Source organism: Centroberyx affinis, unplaced genomic scaffold, assembly GCF_046629955.1.
Source record: "Centroberyx affinis isolate AG114_WGS23_722 - 3 ecotype Tasmania unplaced genomic scaffold, CSIRO-AGI_Caff_v1 ptg000151l_1, whole genome shotgun sequence".
In the NCBI taxonomy this organism is placed as follows: domain Eukaryota; kingdom Metazoa; phylum Chordata; class Actinopteri; order Beryciformes; family Berycidae; genus Centroberyx; species Centroberyx affinis.
Window position 1 is genome coordinate 260,964 of NW_027278848.1, and position 23,182 is coordinate 284,145.

Here is a 23,182-nt window from a genome sequence, read left to right on the forward strand (position 1 = left end):
TTTCAGTGATATGGGTACGGTAAATGGACGCATACCCGTATGAGTGAGGCTGTGTCTCTCCAGGTGGTTACGCTGAATAAACCTCATGTCACACATGGAACAAGCATACGGCTTCACCCCTATGCACACAGAGCAATATATTAGCCCTATCTCCCAAAAGTAGAAAATATACAACTTAAAAGGTCAAGCTAGCACTAGGACTAATATAGTGGCAGAGATACATTCTATCCTAATTCTAAGTATGCAACTTGCACTCCCTTTTTGGAAAATAAGGTTGAAACTCTTCAGACATGCAAGTGAGTCTGTGTTCAAAATGTTAATACATTGGAGTCAGATTTTCTTAATAGAGGCAATGAAATATAACAATGCGGAGCTAAATGTGCCTGATTTCAATGCAAAAACATCAAGAGCTACCAAATGAGCTGTGTGACAAACATTTAATCATTGTATTTTGTGTCTGAATACATTTCATTATTATCCTCACTTGTCATTCCAACAATAGGCCTGACTATATCCGTGCCTTCTCCCTTAAATACCTATATTGTATCCATTTACAGCACAAAAACACCAACAAATTATTAATGGTAATTTTTCTTAAATATATTGTTAGAAGAGAAGGTCTGGAGTTTGAAATTGGACCCATCACTGGATATCAATAGGGGCATTTACACCACTGTTTTGGATCAATGCTTTTCTGACTCGATGATGCCTTTAAACTTTTTAGAAACCCAACTTACTTGTGCTATAACCTACTTTTGGGTTGATTACAGTCACAGTAATTAGATGTTTTTCAAAGCACTGTAAATAAAAGATGCTATGATTTGTTCATTAATATCTGATTGAAATTGCAATGATGCAATCGAATCCTATCACAAATTTGAAAGGTAGGAGTGGTCATAGTAGAATATGGTGGTTTTTGGGAGTTCTGTGTTGATTTGCCAAGATATTTTAGAAATCCTCTCAGATTGACTGGTAAGTGACACATTAATGGCAGCAGTAAGGAGAAGCTCAAAGGGACTCTAGAACATTGCACTGATTATCATTTTCACAACTTCTTTCACAATTAAATATTTAGTGAAAATTCCACACAGATTACCTTTAAGGTGAAATACTGAAACCTGCACCTCAAACAAAATTGTATTCATGAATTGCCCTCCAGTATTATTGGCACACGCAGTGAAAATTAAAAGGCTGTAAAGGATAAAAAAGCAAGTACATAAGGCTCAATACAGTACAAATCAAAAACTCACACACATTTCCAGCAGCAAAGTACTGAGAGATTGGTCTTCAGGGCGCCCACCAGCACAGCTCAGCTGTTTGGGGCTGAAGTTGCAAGATCATGATCTGATGTATCCTTAAACTGTATTGAGAATATCGTGTATCAATCTGAATTGTGGGCCGAGTAAGGGCTCATCACACAGGACACATTTTTAGCAGCAGAGGGCGTGCATTCCTAGTTGTTTTCAATGTGAGTGTAGCGTTTTGCTTGCTGCTTTTGCGTTGCTGGGCGCCCTGCGTTTTTTCTGCTCTAGGCACCTTGCGTTTTTGGAAACGTGCCTTGAACGACCCAAGTTGAAAAATGTTCAGCTTAGAGCAGAAGGGTGCCCTACATCATTGTATTTATTTTTCTCTACTGTCCAATTGAATCAAAAGAGAGGTGGGACAGCAAAAGTAAACATGGAGGATAACCCGAAGTTTAATGACGTCACAAATCTGAATGTTAATGTTTTATCATGAATTTGTATTGTTTATATGTGTAGAATGTAGCCAAATCATGTCAACCTTACTACAGTTCGCACAATAAACACCAGTTGTTTGAGTGACTGACAGCTGATCCTGTGGTTACCTAGCAACAACACCACAAAAAAACACAGCAGGCTGCTCCGCTTTGTAGACTTCACCAAACAAGACTAAGGGCTGGTTTCGCAGACAGGGATTAAGCCTAGTCCTAGATTAAAGTCAAAATTCAATGGAGATTGAAAAAGTCCTTAGACTAGGACTAGGCTTAAAGTGCAAAAATGTTACTAGTGTTTCATTTCACAACCACTCACATTATGAGTAAGGGTTGACATCACATGATGGCATAAAGGAGAGTGCCACTGGACCAGCAGTGACCATCTTCTACCGTCCCGGTTGAATGTTCATTAAGTAGGTAACAACTTAGCTAGGGTTTTTCCTGCACTGGAAAACTTGGGTGAGCTAAAGGTCAATTCTAGTGCAGTATTGAGAGTAAAGTACGCACTCTGAGCCAAGAGACACTAGTGGAGCCCACACTAGTCTAGAAGTGAAGAGAATGGACAAAGCCACTAAAATGACCCATTTCCTCAGAATTTAAGTTTTAACAGTAAATGGTTTACACATTGCATTGAGACCTGAGCTAGTTGTACATGTGATGGGCATTTTTTTCCCTCCCACAAATCATACGGTAACATGAATTTTGGGGTCAAGTCCAAAGTCGATATTAACACCGCTTATACATGGTCACACCACTGTCTTGGAGAAAGTTATACCCTCCCAATTACAATAGGACTAATCAAATACCATGCTAATACCTTACTATGTTTGAGCCCAGTTCTTGAGAGGGACAACAAGCATATCTACATCGTCATGTGTGATGCACATGGCGAGTCTGTTAACTTCTTGCTCCATGGTAGAAAACACTCCCTTAGCGGGTATGGAGATGGTAAGTCCTGTTTGGCAGTCCCTGAAAACACTTTTGTTCCTCTGGAGTGCATTTTGGTTGGGTAGGGTGCATGACTTATTCAAGTAAAGTTCAATTTTGTTTTGCTCTGCATCCTTTTTGTAACAGACCTCATAATTATCTTTAATAACTGCGAGGAATAACAAAAGGTGCCAACAATTCTGGAGGGCAACATTCATTTTAGGTAAAATACCTTGTCCTAGTTGAACTGAAGGTTACAGAAACAGCAAATACTTTCATTAAAATGACTTACACACAGCAACTAACCTGAATACCTGCAGAAAAACATCTGTTTTCATACTATGTTTGTGCAACCACACACAAACGTCCCTCATATTAGCACAACAATAAATAAGTGGTGATGCCCTACAATATGTGAGATGGGCAGGTGCATGGACGCATACCCGTATGAGTGAGGCTGTGTCTTGCCAGGTGGTAACGCTGAACAAACCTCATGTCACACATGGTACAAGCAAAAGGTTTCACACCTAAACGCAGAGCATCAATACATTATTTTCAGGCTTCTTATTTTTTGTGTTTCACAATCTATCAATGAGTAATGTAATTCAAACACATCTATTCAGAAATGATGGGCTGTTAACCACATTTTACCAATTTGGTGAAATTGTATTACAATGAATTCATGCTGAATAGTCAAACTCTTGTTTTTTCCCCCAATCCAATTAAGAGAAGCATCGACCTGTGTTAACCAATTCTTAAATCCACAACTAAAACACATCACATGAACTGATGATGTCACAATACTGTATTCCCTTGAGACTTGCTTTTATGTTGCATTTACACTAATAATGTACGATAAGCTTGATCCAAGCAAAATGTTCTAGTTGTTAATTTTAGAAGAGATGATAACTGCCTTAAAATGGCTGACGCTGTGTCTAATGTAACTGTAGTATTCTCTGATCTGAGTGACATGGGTAAGGTGGGCGGGCGCATACCCATATGAGTGAGGCTGTGTCTTGCCAGGTGGTAGCGCTGAAAAAACCTCTTGTCGCACATGGTGCAAGCGTAAGGTTTCACACCTAAACGCAAAGTAGCAATATTACATTACTTTGCCTCACTTTGGTTTAGGAATGAATATCTAAGCTATTGGTTATTAACCACACATATGCCAATTCATGCAAAAATAAAGATATTCTTTCAAATATTTCCCTCATACAATTTCTTCATCTATTTCGCAATGTTATAGTTGCTAACAAATGCCAAACACCAATTCTTACACTTCAGACTTGCTTTTATGTTGCATTTACACTAATAATGTACGATAAGCTTGATCAAGCAAAATGTTCTACTGGTTAATTTGAGAAGAAATGATAACTGCCTTAAAATGGCTGACGCTGTGTCTAATGTAACTGTAGTATTCTCTGATCTGAGTGACATGGGTAAGGTGGGCGGGCGCATACCCATATGAGTGAGGCTGTGTCTTGCCAGGTGGTAGCGCTGAAAAAACCTCTTGTCGCACATGGTGCAAGCATAAGGTTTCACACCTAAACGCAAAGTAGCAATATTACATTACTTTGCCTCACTTTGGTTTAGGAATGAATATCTAAGCTATTGGTTATTAACCACACATATGCCAATTCATGCAAAAATAAAGATATCCTTTCAAATATTTCCCTCATACAATTTCTTCATCTATTTCACAGTGTTCAAGTTTCCAACAAATGCCAAGAGCAAATATAATGGCATGAGATTAACCTGATGGATTGATAATGGCTACCATCAATAGACTAGGAAATCACACTCTAACCACATATTTGTATTGACTTTTCCTTTCAATTCAATAGGCATATGTCTAAAAATTCACATCCATTCCTGACACTATGTGTCATGAGGACGGTGCATGAATAACAATAATAGAATTTTAAGAGCATAGAATAAGGCACGTTCATAGAGTTTACTTGTTTTTACAGCCTTTTTCTCTCATTTCTATCAAAAAGTGCCAACAATTCTGGAGGGCAACATTCATTTTAGGTAAAATACCTTGTCCTAGTTGAACTGAAGGTTACAGAAATTTAATAACAGCAGCAAATACTTTCATAAAATGACTTACACACAGCAACTAACCTGAATGCCTGCAGAAAAACATCTGTTTTTATACTATATTTGTGCAACCACACACAAACGTCCCTCATATTAGCACAACAATAAATAAGTGGTGATGCCCTACAATATGTGAGATGGGCAGGTGCATGGACGCATACCCGTATGAGTGAGGCTGTGTCTTGCCAGGTGGTAACGCTGAACAAACCTCATGTCACACATGGTACAAGCAAAAGGTTTCACACCTAAACGCAGAGCATCAATACATTATTTTCAGGCTTCTTATTTTTTGTGTTTCACAATCTATCAATGAGTAATGTAATTCAAACACATCTATTCAGAAATGATGGGCTGTTAACCACATTTTACCAATTTGGTGAAATTGTATTACAATGAATTCATGCTGAATAGTCAAACTCTTATTTTTTTCCCCCCAATCCAATTAAGAGAAGCATCGACCTGTGTTAACCCATTCTTAAATCCACAACTAAAACACATCACATGAGCTGATGATGTCACAATACTGTATTCCCTTCAGACTTGCTTTTATGTTGCATTTACACTAATAATGTACGATAAGCTTGATCAAGCAAAATGTTCTAGTTGTTAATTTTAGAAGAGATGATAACTGCCTTAAAATGGCTGACGCTGTGTCTAATGTAACTGTAGTATTCTCTGATCTGAGTGACATGGGTAAGGTGGGCGGGCGCATACCCATATGAGTGAGGCTGTGTCTTGCCAGGTGGTAGCGCTGAAAAAACCTCTTGTCGCACATGGTGCAAGCATAAGGTTTCACACCTAAACGCAAAGTAGCAATATTACATTACTTTGCCTCACTTTGGTTTAGGAATGAATATCTAAGCTATTGGTTATTAACCATACATATGCCAATTCATGCAAAAATAAAGATATTCTTTCAAATATTTCCTTCATATAATTTCTTTATCTATTTCGCAGTGTTCTAGTTGCCAACAAACACCAAATATAATGGCATGAGATTACCCTGATGAATTGATAATGGCTACCATCAACAGACTAGGAAATCACACTATAACCAATAATTTGTATTGACTTTTCCCTTCAATTCAATAGGCATATGTCTAGAGTAAACTAACAAAATAAAATTCACATCCATTCCTGACACTAAATGTGATGGGGACGGTGCACGAATAACAATAATAGAATTTTAAGAGCATAGAATAAGGCATGTTCATAGGGTTTACTTGTTTTTACAGCCTTTTTTTATCTCATCTCTATAACAAAAGGTGCCAACAATTCTGGAGGGCAACATTCATTTTAGGTAAAATACCTTGTCCTAGTTGAACTGAAGGTTACAGAAATTTAATAACAACAGCAAATACTTTCATTAAAATGACTTACACACAGCAACTAAACTGAATACCTGCAGAAAAACATCTGTTTTTATACTATATTTGTGCAACCACACACAAACGTCCCTCATATTAGCACAACAATAAATAAGTGGTGATGCCCTACAATATGTGAGATGGGCAGGTGCATGGACGCATACCCGTATGAGTGAGGCTGTGTCTTGCCAGGTGGTAACGCTGAACAAACCTCATGTCACACATGGTACAAGCAAAAGGTTTCACACCTAAACGCAGAGCATCAATACATTATTTTCAGGCTTCTTATTTTTTGTGTTTCACAATCTATCAATGAGTAATGTAATTCAAACACATCTATTCAGAAATGATGGGCTGTTAACCACATTTTACCAATTTGGTGAAATTGTATTACAATGAATTCATGCTGAATAGTCAAACTCTTATTTTTCCCCCCCAATCCAATTAAGAGGAGCATCGACCTGTGTTAACCAATTCTTAAATCCACAACTAAAACACATCACATGAGCTGATGATGTCACAATCCTGTATTCCCTTCAGACTTGCTTTTATGTTGCATTTACACTAATAATGTACGATAAGCTTGATCAAGCAAAATGTTCTACTGGTTAATTTGAGAAGAAATGATAACTGCCTTAAAATGGCTGACGCTGTGTCTAATGTAACTGTAGTATTCTCTGATCTGAGTGACATGGGTAAGGTGGGCGGGCGCATACCCATATGAGTGAGGCTGTGTCTTGCCAGGTGGTAGCGCTGAAAAAACCTCTTGTCGCACATGGTGCAAGCGTAAGGTTTCACACCTAAACGCAAAGTAGCAATATTACATTACTTTGCCTCACTTTCAACTCTTTCAACGGTTTAGGAATTAATATCTAAGCTATTGGTTATTAACCACACATATGCCAATTCATGCAAAAATAAAGATATTCTTTCAAATATTTCCCTCATATAATTTCTTCATCTAATTCGCAATATTCTAGTTGCCAACAAACACCAAACACCAAAAGATAATGGCATGAGATTACCTTGATGAACTGATAATGGCTACCATCAACAGACTAGAAAATCACACTATAGCCGCATATTTGTATTGACTTTTCCTTTCAAAAAGTAAACTAAATAAAATTCACATCCATTCCTGACACTAAATGTCATGGGCACGGTGCACGGACCCATACCCGTATGAGTGAGGCTGTGTCTTGCCAGGTGGTAACGCTGAAAAAACCTCATGTCACACATGGTGCAAGCGTAAGGTTTCACACCTAAACGACCAGAGCAGCAATATTATTTTTGTGTCTCTGCCACAGAAAAAAATATCAGTATTGCTATTTCAAAGTTAAAGAGTACAAATCTTGGCTAAATTGATATTGGTGGTTAATAACCAATGTCAGACCCTACAATTACTTACAAGGGAACAACAGTGAATAAGATGCTTGTCTTAAATTACACAATTCTAAAAAGGGGGTTCTTAAATCCACTTACACAACACATCACATGAGCTGATGATGTCATCTAATGGCTGTTACACTTAAAATAAGTCTCATCCATCATTTGTACATGAATACAGATATCTAAGACTAGATCAAGCATACAGATGTTGAAGCATCCTAATCTTGTGGCTGGGTAAGATTGGCAGACGCATACCCATATGAGTGAGGCTGTGTCTCGCCAGGTGGTAGCGCTGAAAAAACCTCTTGTCACACATGGTGCAAGCGTACGGCTTCACCCCTATGCACACAAAGTACCAACTTTAGCATAAAAATAACTCAACTGCCAAAAATGATCGATTTTAAACTTTACTAATGCCAATATGCTTAGTAAAGTTTGGTTGCACTCATCAGCGCTTTGTCCAACAGTGGACCTTCCAGCATATTTCAAAATATATCTGCCATTCCAATTGGAACATTACATTTTCACATCTGATTTATGTAAAACTGTAATTGGGATAGGTCCAAGGCCAATGTCCAAATTAGCAAGATTGTGGGATAATGGAGATACCCTGTATAGATAACAAGTGTACCTAATCATTTACAATCACCAAACCTGTAAAAATTACCAGACAAATGATCGAGCCAAATTAAAGTCCTTAATGAGCGCATTCCAACTTGCTCTGAGTACAATAGTATTTAAGTTTATCACACTATGCTACCGGGAGTCTGTGTTCACATATATACATACATACATAAATACTAAATATAGCTGATCAAAATAGATTTGTGAAGGGTAAACTTGAATTTTTGTCACGCTGATCGAGAGGTAAGACAATTTTAGGCAGTTGGTAAACATCTACACACAAAACAAGATTTGGCAATGCTTTGCAGAGGAATTCTCATGTATTTAACATAAACAGCTCTTTGATTTAGTTTAACTGGCACTGTCCTGAAATCCACCATAGAAAAACTAGCCTGGGATTTTCAGGGTATACAAAATGCTCCATAAACTAACCTTTAAACATTTAGGATTACAAATTGACAAAGTAGTACAAAGTAGTAGTATCTTCCATAGAACCTGTTCTCAAATAAGATGAACAGTGAACCTCACAAGTATTTGGATAGCAACACAGTGATTTATATTTTATCTACTTGGAATGTGAAATGACACGATGACTTAGATGCAAGTGTGGATGGACTGTCAAAGTGGCACTAAATTTTTTTGGGGAAAAAATACTTTAATGTGAAGCTATTTTCAGACAGGAGAATATTTTGTTAATCTGTTCTAATTTTTTTGATGTTATGAAATGGAGAAATATTAAGATTCAATCATTAATTATTTTAATTATTCAAAAAATAATAATAATAATCTTAATGTGCAATGACTTTTATAAGTCTGCAACCCACAGACACCACCAGAGTCTTAGAATCGTATTTTCACAAGCTGTTCCAACTCATTATGCATTTCATGTAATTATGAGAATCAAGCTGTAGACGGCATTTGACTCTGAATTACTCAGAGGCAGATGAAGTATATGACTGTCTGAATGATTACAGACAGCCTAAACAACAATCTGATTAATCCAACCAGCCTCATCATTATGCGGCTGCCATTTCTGCCTTACAAAGTAAGCCATGAATAACTTTACAGGTAGTTTCTCCCAACTACGTTTTTCCAATTGAACTCTACAAGAAAATTCTACCTGAATTTCAACCAAGCATAGTCACAGCTGAGTTCTTGCAAAGATACATTCAAATGCATATAAGTATGGAAAGTAAACTATGGTAAGGTTCACGACTTGTAGACATCGAGAAGCCATCACACATTTTAACTTTTTTTGACAACATACTAATAATGACAACTTCAATGAACAAAATTACAATCTTTCCAAATCCTTTTGGCACCCCAATGCTTACAAATAGCACTCTAACATTTACTGGTTTATCAAATATAGCTGAATGAAACCTCAACCTGAAACAGACTGTCTGCATTTTAGCCTCATGGTCATATATGTCATTTCACATACAAAATATGTTGCTGTTCAAGTACTTATGGAGCTCCTTGTAGATGCTGCTCTATATCTGAAATATTAGCACTAGTCAATATAGTAAATGAAGGCAATACAAACTCGAGTTTGATGCAGCCATGTAAAAATCCATGTGGGGCTCATGCATGATCAAAGTGAGGGAGAGAGAGGGGTCAGGGTTCGAATCCAGAAGACATACCTGTATGAGTGAGACTGTGTCTCTCCAGCTGGTAACGCTGTATAAACCGCATGTCACACATAGTGCAAGCGTACGGCTTCACCCCTAAACAGAGCACAAAAATATTAGCGATATTTCAACTTAATATTAAATGCTTGAACAACAAGATGAAAGAGCATTCAAGAAGTTGATAATTGCATGCCTTATTACAGCTATAATTCACTGAGGGACATTACACAAAAAAGTTAGATTCTAAGAAACTTTCAGATATCAAGAGCTCTGTTATCAGTGGGTTCAATCTCTTCACTTCATCACTCCAAAGGAAAAAGTACACCCATTGTTTTATGAAAAGAAGGTCTCACAGTATAAGATTTTGACAAGATGTAATTCTATTTGGTCACACCACACACATAGATGGGAGTGAAAAGTCAATTTTAGTTTCATACTGAAGCTTTTTAAAGTGCCTTAACTTTTAAGATGTGCCACCGCTCAATCTGTGTCAAAATGTAGCATCTTTTGCCGTGACATTTTAAAGACTATTGATGCCTGAATGTTTTATACTTTTAAGTGTAATGTGCCTTTAATTGAATATCTAACATGTTACTGAACAATACAATTTGACTACACATGCAATAGTACAATTAAATTTTTTTTCACAATACAAAGTAACTGACAGAAAGATGTCAGAGTCATTTTTCAGTGGACAGTTTCCAACAAAGCCTAAAGTTCCATTATCATATTTTTTCATTTTAGTAAGGGAAGTTTATCAACAATGGCATAATTATGGTATTGTATATGACATAAAGAGGCTTATCAATAAAAAAAAAATGTGTAAGTGTAAGTCCTGTCATAAGTCAGAGGGTAACAATTAATACAAGCATACCAGTATGAGTGAGGCTGTGTCTTGCCAAATGGTAACGCTGGAAGAACCTCATGTCACACATGGAGCAAGCGTATGGCTTCACCCCTAAACGCATACAGTACCAAACTTTAGAATCTGTTCTCATGAACCATGTACACAAAATATGTCATTTAACATACATTGATCAGTTTTACTTAATTACAAGACCCCATGACCAACTATTCTCCATACATAAAAGACAAAAAAATGTGTCATAGCCTAAAAGCAGTTAGAAAATGCCATGAAATGAATTATACCTGAAAAGAAAACAGGAGTGTTTAAGCTACTAGTGTTGAAGCTTTAAATTGTATTTCACCAAATATTCAATAATCCAAAACACGGATTGAATATTACAACACAGACATGCTCCTATGTGTGAAAGTACTCTCACAGGTAGGCACTGCCTCGGCACCAGGGCAAATCTCTAGAAGCCCTGGTAATGTCAGGTGAGAGGGTTAAGGTAAGACTCATACCCGTATGGGTGAGACTGTGTCTTGCCAGGTGGTATCTCTGGAAAAATCTCATGTCACACATGGAGCAAGCATATGGCTTCACCCCTGCACACACAGAGCAAAAACTTTTATGAAAACTGAACAGGATACACCCATTCATTTCATGTAGCCAGACATGCCAAAAGCAGTGGCAGCAATCTGATGTCACACTCAATGCATTCATAATCTATGTCAAAATGCTTAAACAAGTGGCCTTACTGAAAACAATAAAACATCTTTTTTTCAATGCAAACATGCTGCTTGCAAATGTAGAAACATTTCTTTAGACACTGAAGTCAAATATGGAATTTCCAAGCATAACATTTAAGTAGCAATCCAGGCAACCCAGGGAAATGCTGGCCAAAATACTACTTAAAAAAAGTTAAGGCAAAACTAATATCCTGATATCCTGCATGCCCTAACAATAAACATGGCTTGATGCCTATGAATAGTTTTAAAAGCCAGACTCAAGTTTGTTGTGCTATCAGTCTACATGAGGAACTGCTATACTTCAGTACCCCGGGTATTTGGGCTCTAATGTAGCAAGAAAGGGCAAACCCATACCCGTGTGAGTCAGGCTGTGTCTTGCCAAGTGGTAGCGTTGGAAAAACCTCATGTCACACATGGAGCAAGCGTATGGCTTCACCCCTACACACATAAAAGTATGAAAATATTAGCTAGAAACATGACAAATACGTTTCAACACATAACCATCAACTCTTCCCTTCAGATAGCTCTTCTGATGCATCTACATCAATTTATATCACCCTGAGAAACAGATGCTTCTTTTGATGCTGGTTATGTGTGCTGTGACCGGGAATTGGGTCAATTCAGTCAGAATTTAGGCACAACAGAGGATCAATTGCACAAAGCTAAGCAGAGCATTCAGCAGGGGAAAAGCTGACGTTGTGTAGATTCAGATATCCCACTCACAAACCGTCAGCCAGCACATTGTGCATTAACTCTAAACCTTAATTTGTGTTTTTTTTTTTTTTTACATTAGCTGCTGCTGTGCATGTGCAGTGTATCAAAGTATCTCCGACTTGAAGCAATTCTCACACATTTGCCCCGCCTCAGTGTGTGCATCTACAGATGAGAGAATTTCAACAAACCAGCTGTTACCAATATCCGGAATTTAGATCTCTACAAGAGGAACAAATTATGTCGGTCAAAAGAATGTTTATCTAGCTTATTCATCTTCAGTCCAGAATCAGATCTAATAAAATCATTTAATCATACTTTATGCTTTGGAATAAAACGATGAACAATAAGTAGAGTAACAGCGTCATAAACTTTTGCTCAGTTCTGCATGTAGTCATCAATCAACAACTGAAAATGGCATGTCTCAGATGAGGAAAGAGTCCCAACAGATGTCCTGGATGCATCTATGATATATGAAGTTTGTGAATATATAGTGTAAAGTGTACATATTTGAAGCTCTTAGTCAATTAGACAACTCCAACCCTAATTTGTGCGCTATCACTCCAAAAGATAAGGCATCTTTAAAAAACCACAGTCTAATGAGCTAGGGTGAGCAGACGCATACCAGTATGAGTGAGGCTGTGTCTCGCCAGATGGTAACGTTGGAAGAACCTCATGTCACACATGGAGCAAGCGTACGGCTTCACCCCTACATACACAAAGCATCAACATATTAGCTGGGAGGTTCCTTTTGCATCAAGGGGAAGCATTATTCACAAGGCATTAAATCACTAGAACCTGGCAGATATTTCACTTTCTAATCAAAGTTTAATGTGAGGGGCTGATTTGCTTTAATTCTAATGATTGAAAGTGGTTGTTATGAGGAACATTGCTCTTCAAAGAATCTGGCCTACATCATGAAAGAAAAACGGCAACAGGATATATGCCAGGTATGTTTACAACAAGACATACAGGTCAGTAGCAAGGTAGCAAAGAAGCGCTTAGACGGCGATCACACTGGCAAGCTGAAGCAGAAACACTAGCGAACACTTCTCCACTGTTTTCTGTGGTGAGTGTAAACAAGCATTTGGAGCATTGTGGTGAGCAGTGTTTGGCATCTTGAGTTGAACTTGGTTCAACTTCAATGTACCACACTTTAACTCAATTTTCAATGGTGGCATAAACAGGTATAAGTGTAGTTGCTCACTAGGACTCCAGGGTGATGATCCACCTTAGCTTTTAAAAGCTTCCAATCTGATCGCCGCCTTAAACCTACACAAAAAGCATCTAAAGAGCTGTGAGCAACTACATATTCACAAAATGAAAAAACCAGAGTTCAAAAGCCAGACAATCACATCTTAGACACATGAGTTGTGCAGCAATAAATCTGCATGTCAAATAGGCTTGGACATCAAAGGACTATTCCCATATTATACCATGGCCTAGGTGAATCAGCTACTCAAATCTGACTGTATCTGGCTGGGGGACATTTATTTAACACATTTATTTTTAATGCATTGCAGGGTCTGAGCATTCCATTAAAGCCATGCACTGGTGTGTTTCACACACCCAGATATTCAAGGTCCCTTCAAAATACCCTATTTAGCAATCAAGTCTGCTGAAAGGTCTACTCCCCCAAACATAGCATTATTTTGTCCTCATGTTACAATGTAACCACCCACCCCCTTCTCTTACACTGTGGCAGTGAAACCATGCCACTAGCTTCAAAAATCCTACTGAGCTCCACAACTACCGTAGATAAATCTATGAATGAAAAATAGTTTTAACGAATATCTTAGTCACTACATATTTATGCTAGGAAGTCGTTTTGTGTTACCATGTGCAGGTTTTACTCAAGTTTTGATATGCCCAGTGTTTTATGGCTGACAGCGCGCCCTGCCAGCTCTGCTAGCATGCTGAAGCGGCAGTCACATGTTGCTAGGAAATTGCAAGGAAAGGAGTTGTCAAGGAAATAATCTTGTTAAAAAATAGCAGAAAATAAAGCCAGGTTAAATTTTTCTTCAAGCAGTTATGATTGAATAGTTGTGATTTTTTTTGTTGGCGAGCGGCAATGGTACAAGCGGGATAATACACTTTGAGGGGTCCAATAAAATATTTCTTCATATCGGGTATTTATTTGCCTCTAAAGGTCCATTACAATACTTTAATGGACACCTTGTCATGTGTCATGTCTTGCACATACAGCAGACATGTCGACACGCATGGCTTTTATATGTAAAAAAAAAAAAATGGTTAAGATCCAGTGCTTCTGTAGTAGTCACTTAAAAGGACAGATGCTTAATGAGAACAATCAATAATACTTCCTAGTCTAGAATAATTTAAAAGATCATTACTGGCATTTTGGCTTGTGGGTTCTTTGCAATTCATACCTTGATGGGAGTTAATACCTCAGACCGTTGCTCAGCATCTTTTTTCTATTGAGATATTGAATAGGGAAACCCCATAAATAACACTACATTTGATACATTTTCACCTTTTCTTATCTGAGACATTGCAGTCTCTCAGTGTTTGAGCAAATTTGATTTCAGTATTTCAGAATGAAAATGTTGCTCATATTCTCCCCCTACTGTTTGAAATCAGCACCTAACATACAGTGTTAAGTACATGCTTTTGCTAGGACTTCTGTTCTAATGTGTGTCACAAGCTCTAAAACGTAATTTAAATCAAAGATGGAAGAACCCCTCCATCACAAAAGTACTATGAAACTCTCCGTCACAATCCATTATAGACCAAAGGTGTGTAATGGGGTGTACCCATATATCACACAGCGACTTTCAGCAGTAGTAGGGACTGCAGTACGCAAAGAAAGGCTAAAACTGGGGGGCCATAACTTTATAAAGCAAGACAGCAATTTTTCGGGAAAAGGTGACACAATGGAAGGGGTGTCCAGTACAACTGAAAACACAATGGAAGTATAAGACACATGAATCAGCACAAGTAGGCACAAATTATTTTCATAATGTTAAGGAAAACCAATGGCCTGAGGTATTAACTCCTAAGGCAAGAATAACACAAGACCCACATCAAATGCTGATTTTTGCACAACAGGACTCCTAACTAATAGGAATAATCCTTTTGGACTGTCATATGCAAATTGCAATCCTACTGGACCGTCTAAAAATTTTGTTAGACACAAAGAAGCAACGTTTAGTCCAAAATATGAACGGTTTAGGTTGGATTTTAAAAGGGTTTTCCTATTGGACTCGTAAAGGAAATTTGGCTGGGGAATGTTGGTTTAACCTGAAATGGGTACGGTAAATGGACGCATACCCGTATGAGTGAGGCTGTGTCTCTCCAGGTGGTAACGCTGGAAAAACCTCATGTCACACATGGAACAAGCGTACGGCTTCACCCCTATGCACACAGAGCATAAAATTATTAGCTATTCAGTCTGCACAATATGCGAAAATCACTTGACTAGATAAATTTTCCTAAGTAGAGGATATAAAGAACAGATGCATTGTTGCCATGGACGACCAGCTGCTTACTCAAGCTATTGGGATATTGGAATATAAAACTGTAACATATAAACCTCACCAACTGAATAGGGTTAATTTGGTCAACATTAGTTGACTATTAATGCATTTCATTTTGTCAATACAGGAGGCAATAGGTAACTTTTGTAAACAAACTATTAGGTTGGAAGTTGACTTACCCACAGTGCATACTCTTAAAACAATGAAAAACAAAGAATGCAGTGTCAAAGGGTACAACGCAAATGCTGATACTGTGCAAACGTTGTAAGGCCTCATTCTACATTTTAAGTAAATAATTAGGAATATAGTCCTTTGATGTCCATGCATTGATTTTCATTTAAAAAGCAATAATCAAATGCAAAAAAGATTTAAAACAAACGTCAAAAATTGAACAATCACATGCTTTGTGCGGCCTGTGCGGTGATGCTTTCACAAATAGACCATCACCGTCATTAATTTTTCTTCTGGTGTTGGGGGACCAATATGTACAAGAGAAATCCTGTGCTTTATATTTAGGGGTAAATAGGTTTTTTTTTTTTTTTGCTTTGTTGGAAATTACTGTCCACAGACAAAATGAACCCTGAGCATCTTTTGCTGTCCATTGATTCAAGTGGAAGACTACACAGGTAGTCTGATTTATGTAATATGGGTACGGTTAGAGGACGCATACCCGTGTGAATGAGGCTGTGTCTCTCCAGGTGGTAACGCTGAATAAACCTCATGTCACATATGGCACAAGCATACGGCTTCTCCCCTAAACCGAAGAGCACCAGTTTTAGTGAAAGGTCCCCACAGATACCACCAATTAGCTGTGAGGCAAAAGCTAATACCAAACAAGCTCTTTAAGCAGGCCATTGCAAAACCTTACAGTTGCTGCACACTCCTAGATTCAGTCCAACTTACTCAAGCTCTGAGGGCCTCTGCCTACAAATTTGCTTTATGTAATCAGGCATTACAAATGCTCATGGATATACTGTAAAGGCAGGTTGTTCCACGCATGACACATACCTGTATGAATGAGGATATGTCTCTTCAGGTGGTATCCACTCCTAAATGCTCCATAACAGTGATCGCAGATGAAGTTTTTCTGCACTTTGGATGATGGACCATTCTCATCTGCACCTGTACCCTAAGGAGAACAACAAAGAATAGCAGTTCAGCATCTGATTCAAATGCCACACAAATTATATAACCTGAGATGCAGTACATTTCTCATCTCTCTGGCACATTGTTGAGGGAGCCATTATGTCTCCTGTAACACCCACACACCATTTTTACTAGATCTGGTGAAAATCTACAGTGCCTGTAATTCAGTAATGAGAGGGAATTTTGATTCACTTGAAAATGGATGATCACACAGAACGCTGAAAGTAATCATGCATATACACAACATTAAGCCAATAGAAAAATACAATAAAAATTGTAAAATACATAAAACATAAAACATCAACAAATCCAAAACTGTAGTGGGTATGAATGCACGAGGCCTGAAATTTATTTTCTACTACATGTTCATTTTAAAGACAAAAACCACCAACCCTTCCAGTGGTCTAATGCCCTCCTGTTACTGCTCCCCCTGTTATGCACACAACTGCAGTTATTGTGCTCCTCTTCTCTCCATTCCCCTCCCCCTCTTTCCTCTCTAGAGATCCTCCACCCCCTCCACATCTTCCCTGAACTCCTCCCCCCACCCCCACACAAACAAAATGTGCACACATGAAAGCCCCAGATCAGGCAAACTAAAAAGTTAAATGGCTCTACAAAACCACAAATAGGGGCCAAAAGCCACATTTTCTACCATGTCTACTGTGATATCTACTGTGCATGTTTGCACACAGGCCATTCCTCTCTAACATTCATAGCCACTGACCTTCCCTCCCCTTCCTTCTTGTTCTCTCACTTTACAGGGCGTTCCTGACTTCCTGTTCTTTTTTTTCAGCTGCATGTCCTCGTTGGCCCTCATCTCCTTCTCGTCCAGCAGGCGGGGAGCTTGGAATTCACCTTCCTTCCGGATGAGCTAGTGATCACAAAAAATAGAAGCTTGAGACAAAGATCTTCAAAGACTGTGCATTATAATGCCATGGCAAAACTTATTTTATATTACTTCAAATAAGTTTCCCTTACTTTAACAAACAATACAAAATATCTAAACAAGGCATGAGTGAAATGAATGATACATGTGAACCTCTGCTATGTGCATGTTTTTCCCCACAACTAGATAAAGACGCTAGTGTTGAATAGTTGGATTGTAAATTGTGCATCATGGTTTTAGTAATAGCAGGAAGGGATTATGACTGAGAAAAATAATTGGGAGATGTTCTGATCACTGAGGCATATAATGAAGTAATGTGTTGATTAGAGCAAGGTTTTAGATCAATAGTTAACAGGTGTAGCTTGTAGAGGCTTATGTAGAGCTACTAATACAGGAAATATTGAGGCTTTTTTAAAATTTTTTATTTCTATCTATTGACTAGCCTTCCCGGAAAATAACTTGCTTAAATGTGTCCTTATGCACAGTGTGACTGTGGTTCTGTCAAGATAATGCTTTTTATATCCTCTACAGCTTGTATGATTTTAACTCACATTCCTTTTCAACAGGTAAAATACTACAAAAACAAAAAGTGGAGGTGGTTTGAAAGTAATGCTGGGGTGGGCAAACATCACTGCCTTCTAACTTTTGGATACACTGCAGCAGAAAGTTAAAACTTTGCACTCGTTGCTGGTAACTTGATTACTTTACAGTGTCAACTAGAAAATTCAATTTTAACAATAATCTGAAATTCTGTCTCCATTCAAAGGGAAACTCCTTGCACTGTGTTTTCAGTTTTATGAAGGCAGGGGGTTATACCCTTTACAATATTAAAAAACACAAAACAAAATAGCCCCATTTCCACTCCACATTTCCCCAGTGTGTCCTAACCAGGGGTGGACAGCTCATTCCAGATGGGAGGATCATATGGCTCTGGGGCCCACGGTCAGGGCCATCTCTCTGCGGTGGTCCATGGCCAAGCGGAGCCATCATTTTTTTGGGCGGACCGGCCATGGAGCTGGCCTGCATCAGGGCCATGCTGGAAAGGACCGCTTCACAGCCAAGCAGCCCCGCCTGGAAACAAAAGACAGCAGATTTAAGGACAAAACTTATCCACCTATACCAAACATTAAAAACAGGCTGTAATTGTATGTAGTCTGCACATGAGCCATTTTGCCATTCACACGGCATTTAACGAGTTACGTCAACAACGACAACATCCTGAGTGACACATGACTGCAAATAATGTTATTTGTAACCATTTTGGTGTTCTTAAAACAAACCCATTTCATATGGTCGCGGACTGAGCTGCTGGGCAGATGTGACATTGCTGTGGGAACGGTGTATGTGAGCGCAGGGACAGGGGTGGGGACAAGGTCATCCAGAGATCCGTCAGTCAGGATGGTCGGTCTGGTGGGAAGCCACACCCACCTCACTCATCTAGCATTTAAACTGAGGAAGAGGAGGATGTGGATGAAACAGACAAACATTAAATTACAACGGCATCATGGGCTGTTACACCTTCCATTAACTCCAGTTAGGGTAATTTAATTTTTTCACATTTACATTTCACGTTTGTTGCAAAATATGATACACGTCAATATTGTCTAATTGTACAAATAACAGATATTAATAACTGTAGATTTAGCTTCGATTTTGTTCATAGCAGTCTTATGATCCTTCATGCATTTCCCATCAACAAAAAAAAACAAAAACATGAACACAGCTTATTGGTTATTGTTTGATTAATAATCTGTTTACCTAGTAGCTGAGCTACCTTAGTTGATCAAGGCAAGCAATTTATAGACTGTCACTACCATTTGCTTTCAAACAAATCCCTAGACATTAAACAATTTCCCCATATCTGAGTTGTGATTAGGGTATAGAATTTAATATCCTGCCTACTATACAGAAGAACCAATATCTGTGTATCTTATACTACTTCTATTTAGCATAGCTAGATAGCTACCAATAATCCAATTAACCTCACTAGTTCACAAAAAATTATAGTAAACATATAGTTAACATTAGTGCCCCAATCCAACCACACAACACACCTGGATGTACTGGGACCACAAAACCAACAAGCAGATCTTAACTAGGCAAAGTACTCTTCTAAAATAAATATACACACAATAATATGTGCTTGCATGTGCAGTATAATAGGTCCCTTTGTACTCCATATTAACTGATATCGAATTTAGTGACAATTGGCATTGTATACAAGTATTCGGTAAGATTTGCGGGAAACAATTAAGTTGAAACCTGAGAAGATGAGAAGGTATTGCACAGAAAAAAAAGAGCAAAAGAAAATGGGCTGAGAGAAGGAGACAGGCTAAAACCTCTACAGCTCAGATTACAAAATAATTTAATTTTATGAGTATGCTTGATGATATACCTAGTAATTTGAAGCTGGAGCAGATCCTCCAAGCATGAAATTTTATAAAATCCAATTGACACATTTTTAATAAAAACGACTATAATTAAAGTATTATAGCAATGTTGTAAGCATGAAATAACACTAGGCAGAAATTCAGCACAAACTAAAATTTGACTGTAAGCCCCAGTGTTAGGTATAAAGATGCACATGTAAATGGATACACACACCAAGGAAATATATATACTGTACACACACATTGAAAAATGATCAGTGTCCACCTAAACAGCACTCAAAACATCTAATAGTTAAAAATACAATGGAAGTCGAAGTGCACTCAAAACCATTGCTCCTCACCTAAACATACCATGTGTAAGAGTAATTAGCGATAAAGCAAGACTTCTTGAGAGTATTGAACAAAAGTCATAACACACGTTTCAACGAATCTACAGTTTATATCTTAAAGTTATTACTAATCCTAACCAAAAACACGAAAGGGTGCTGCTTTAAAGCACACTATACAGCTAACAATAAGTAACAATGCGTGAAAAAGTGAACAGCACAGTGGGAACAGTTTTCAGATTTGCTGCGAGTCTGCTTCTTCTGTTGTTTTCATAGGTGATTGGGGGAGGGCGAGGCCCCCTTTCCAAAACTAGTTATTACTACATTCGCCTTGTAAAGTTTAAATGCAAAAGCTAGGAAAAACAACAAAAAACCTTGCCTACTATCATTCTAGTTAAATGTGATCAACTTATCATGTGTACTTAGAATACTAAACTGAGTCTCGGGAAGACTGAATAGGCTACGCTTCACTTTTGCTATGCAAGTTAACGTTATTGGTGGGCGTAAATGCGGTATTACATATTTTTTATCTAACTTAATTTTCTGACGGATGTTGGACTGGGTACGAAGACTTAAGAAAGCAAAGCTCGGGGCCTATACTCATCTAATCTAAAACACGTCTGTATGTTTTCCTTGGTCTGAATGTGTTGCGAGGAGGCCATTAATTTACTGAACAAATAACAGCGTTACTCGAATCTTGTGAAGCACCGTCGATGCAAGGTCTGTCTGCTAATGCTTTAAAAGCACTAACGTTACATGTACGTTAGCAAGCTAACACAAAGTTAACGGTAGCCAAGTAGAGGCACAGATTTAGCAAGTTACGTTAACGTTACCTCACGTTACACTGCTTTCGCCATTTGCGTTAGGTAGCTAACGGCACTAGCAAATAGATAGCTAACGTTAGCTAGTAGGCAGGCAGCTAACAGCTACACCATAGTGTAACGTTAGTTTCCAGCAGAATAAATGCAATACCGTTAACATAGTGTTGCGTGAGGATCAATATGCGCAGTTTATATCACATAACTGACTGTAATGGCCTTAACACTGCTAACGTTACTCAACCTAGCTTTACCGATGTTGGACGAGCTTGCTAACATTAGCTAGCTAGCTAGCCACTCGCTGGCGCCCTCGCCCAGTGTAGTAATTGAACAATGTTATGTCCCCACCTGGTCATCTGTTCGAAAGCTTAGCTCTGGCAAATTATCTACCGAACTAATTGTCCGATTAAAGCTTTCCACTATGGTCATAAAATAAGGCACAAGCTCAGTTCATTCAAGACAAGATTCAGCGATAAAGATATTCGTGATGGCCGTCGTTGCGAGCGCCTCCCCCTCCCGCTGATTTAGCTAACGTTTGCTAGCTGGTTAGCATTGGCTAACACTGACGCTGTAACATTAGCTAAATACATTTGCTGCCTAGTTCGAGAGTAAATTTTATATCAAACAGCAAACCACTGACTACACAATTAAAATCCATCGAGCATCGATGAAAAATAAACAGCTATTTAGCTACCTTAGAGCTTCACTCGTCCGACGTTTTCGATCCCGTCTAGTTTACAAACACAGGAAACGCCACAGGATGTAACCCACTCCCCCACACAGGAAAGCCTTCTCAAGCGAGGAGAAAAGGGTCATCATAATAACGATTTCTTCAATCAGTTCCCTATGCGAAGAGAGCGCCGATTGTAAGAATGGACATCATTCGGCTTGCTAATCTATTTCTACTATTGTTCAGGAGCTCCAACGTATCGTTAGCTGGTTATTTCGTGGTCGATCGGGCCTGTCTCAGTTTGCAGCAGATGCAGGCGACTACTGGGTAAAGAGACGCAGAAAAGGAAGGAAGGGCTGAACACTTAAAATGACAAATATCAGACTTCATTATCCACGCCGTTCCAAAGCCCGTTTCTGTGCCATGTTACAAAGCCGACTGTATCAGGTCCATTCAGTACAATTCAGTGCAATTGCATTTAGGGTGTATGTTAGACTCTGCTTCGGAATTGTATTTAGAATGCTAGAATTAAAACATTTGGTATTCGAGACCAGCTTCTGAGGCTTCACAGACACAAAACAGTCGGCTAAAGTCACTAATTTATGTGAAAATGGAAAGGGTCCATTTTCAGTGAGCTTTCCTGTCCTATTAATCTAGACCATTTTAAAATTCGAGACAAAAGTCCATTCATTTGATAAACATGTTCTTAATGTTTTCACACAGTGAGAAGAGAATAAAATAATTAATTCTTTATGTTGTCTGACACCAAATAGCCTACAATAACCTATGCCATTACCTTTTTTCTTTTGCAATTACTGTGTTTTTGTCCTAAAAGAGAAATCCTTGCTCATGATGCAAAATGTCCCACCTTGGGATTGCAAGTATGCAATTCCCTTGACAAATCCCCAATCAAACGAAAATTTTACTGTAATAATAAAAAATAAGTAATAATAGAAAATTACTGTAGAAATATTATTTTCAAATGAATAAAAGTGGCTTTTGGACTATACAGAAGCCCCTGTATGAATACTGTGTGCTAGTCAAAAAAATCGACAGGATTCCAATAAAATAATAATATAGTAATTGGACGAATTCCAACTGAACTCCTATATAACTACAACTACGTTTCAAATATGATTTTCTATTGGTTTCTTTATTCATATATGTTTTCTTTGTTGTTGAGCAGACTGATTTGTGTCTTGAGAAATGAAATATTCCAACCCTAAACATTAACATGACATAAAAGTTTTCATATTTCATTATGGGATCAGGAATTTTGTGACCTCAGTAAGGCACTGCCTGCCAAAAAGCCATAGGAACTCTTGTTGTGTACATTATGAAGCTTTACAAGGCACTGTATATGTTTTTGTCC

General features: G+C 38.2%; 1 protein-coding gene across 23 annotated transcripts in view; it reads right to left on the bottom strand.

Moving 5' to 3' along the window:
* znf740a (zinc finger protein 740a) overlaps positions 1-22,085 on the bottom strand; it is a 28,681-nt gene extending 6,596 nt beyond the window's left edge. Inside the window, exons 1-22 of one of the 23 annotated variants that reach the window (XM_071532134.1) lie at positions 21,835-22,085; positions 18,887-19,055; positions 18,495-18,677; positions 17,475-17,591; positions 16,583-16,703; positions 16,245-16,328; positions 15,369-15,452; positions 12,703-12,786; positions 11,721-11,804; positions 11,139-11,222; positions 10,648-10,731; positions 9,786-9,869; positions 7,774-7,857; positions 7,308-7,391; positions 6,846-6,929; positions 6,294-6,377; positions 5,477-5,560; positions 4,924-5,007; positions 4,123-4,206; positions 3,658-3,741; positions 3,106-3,189; positions 36-119 (exon numbers count right to left, since the gene is read on the bottom strand). In XM_071532134.1, the coding sequence (XP_071388235.1) occupies positions 36-119; positions 3,106-3,189; positions 3,658-3,741; positions 4,123-4,206; positions 4,924-5,007; positions 5,477-5,560; positions 6,294-6,377; positions 6,846-6,929; positions 7,308-7,391; positions 7,774-7,857; positions 9,786-9,869; positions 10,648-10,731; positions 11,139-11,222; positions 11,721-11,804; positions 12,703-12,786; positions 15,369-15,452; positions 16,245-16,328; positions 16,583-16,703; positions 17,475-17,591; positions 18,495-18,677; positions 18,887-18,931 (1,894 nt within the window). In that variant the 5' untranslated portion in view covers positions 18,932-19,055; positions 21,835-22,085. Of the gene's footprint in view, positions 1-35; positions 120-3,105; positions 3,190-3,657; positions 3,742-4,122; positions 4,207-4,923; positions 5,008-5,476; positions 5,561-6,293; positions 6,378-6,845; positions 6,930-7,307; positions 7,392-7,773; positions 7,858-9,785; positions 9,870-10,647; positions 10,732-11,138; positions 11,223-11,720; positions 11,805-12,702; positions 12,787-15,368; positions 16,329-16,582; positions 16,704-17,444; positions 17,592-18,494; positions 18,678-18,886; positions 19,056-21,834 lie in introns of those variants that run through there. The other 22 variants (XM_071532127.1, XM_071532150.1, XM_071532181.1 and 19 more) reach the window with 22 other exon arrangements.
* Between the last annotated feature and the right edge of the window lie 1,097 nt (positions 22,086-23,182).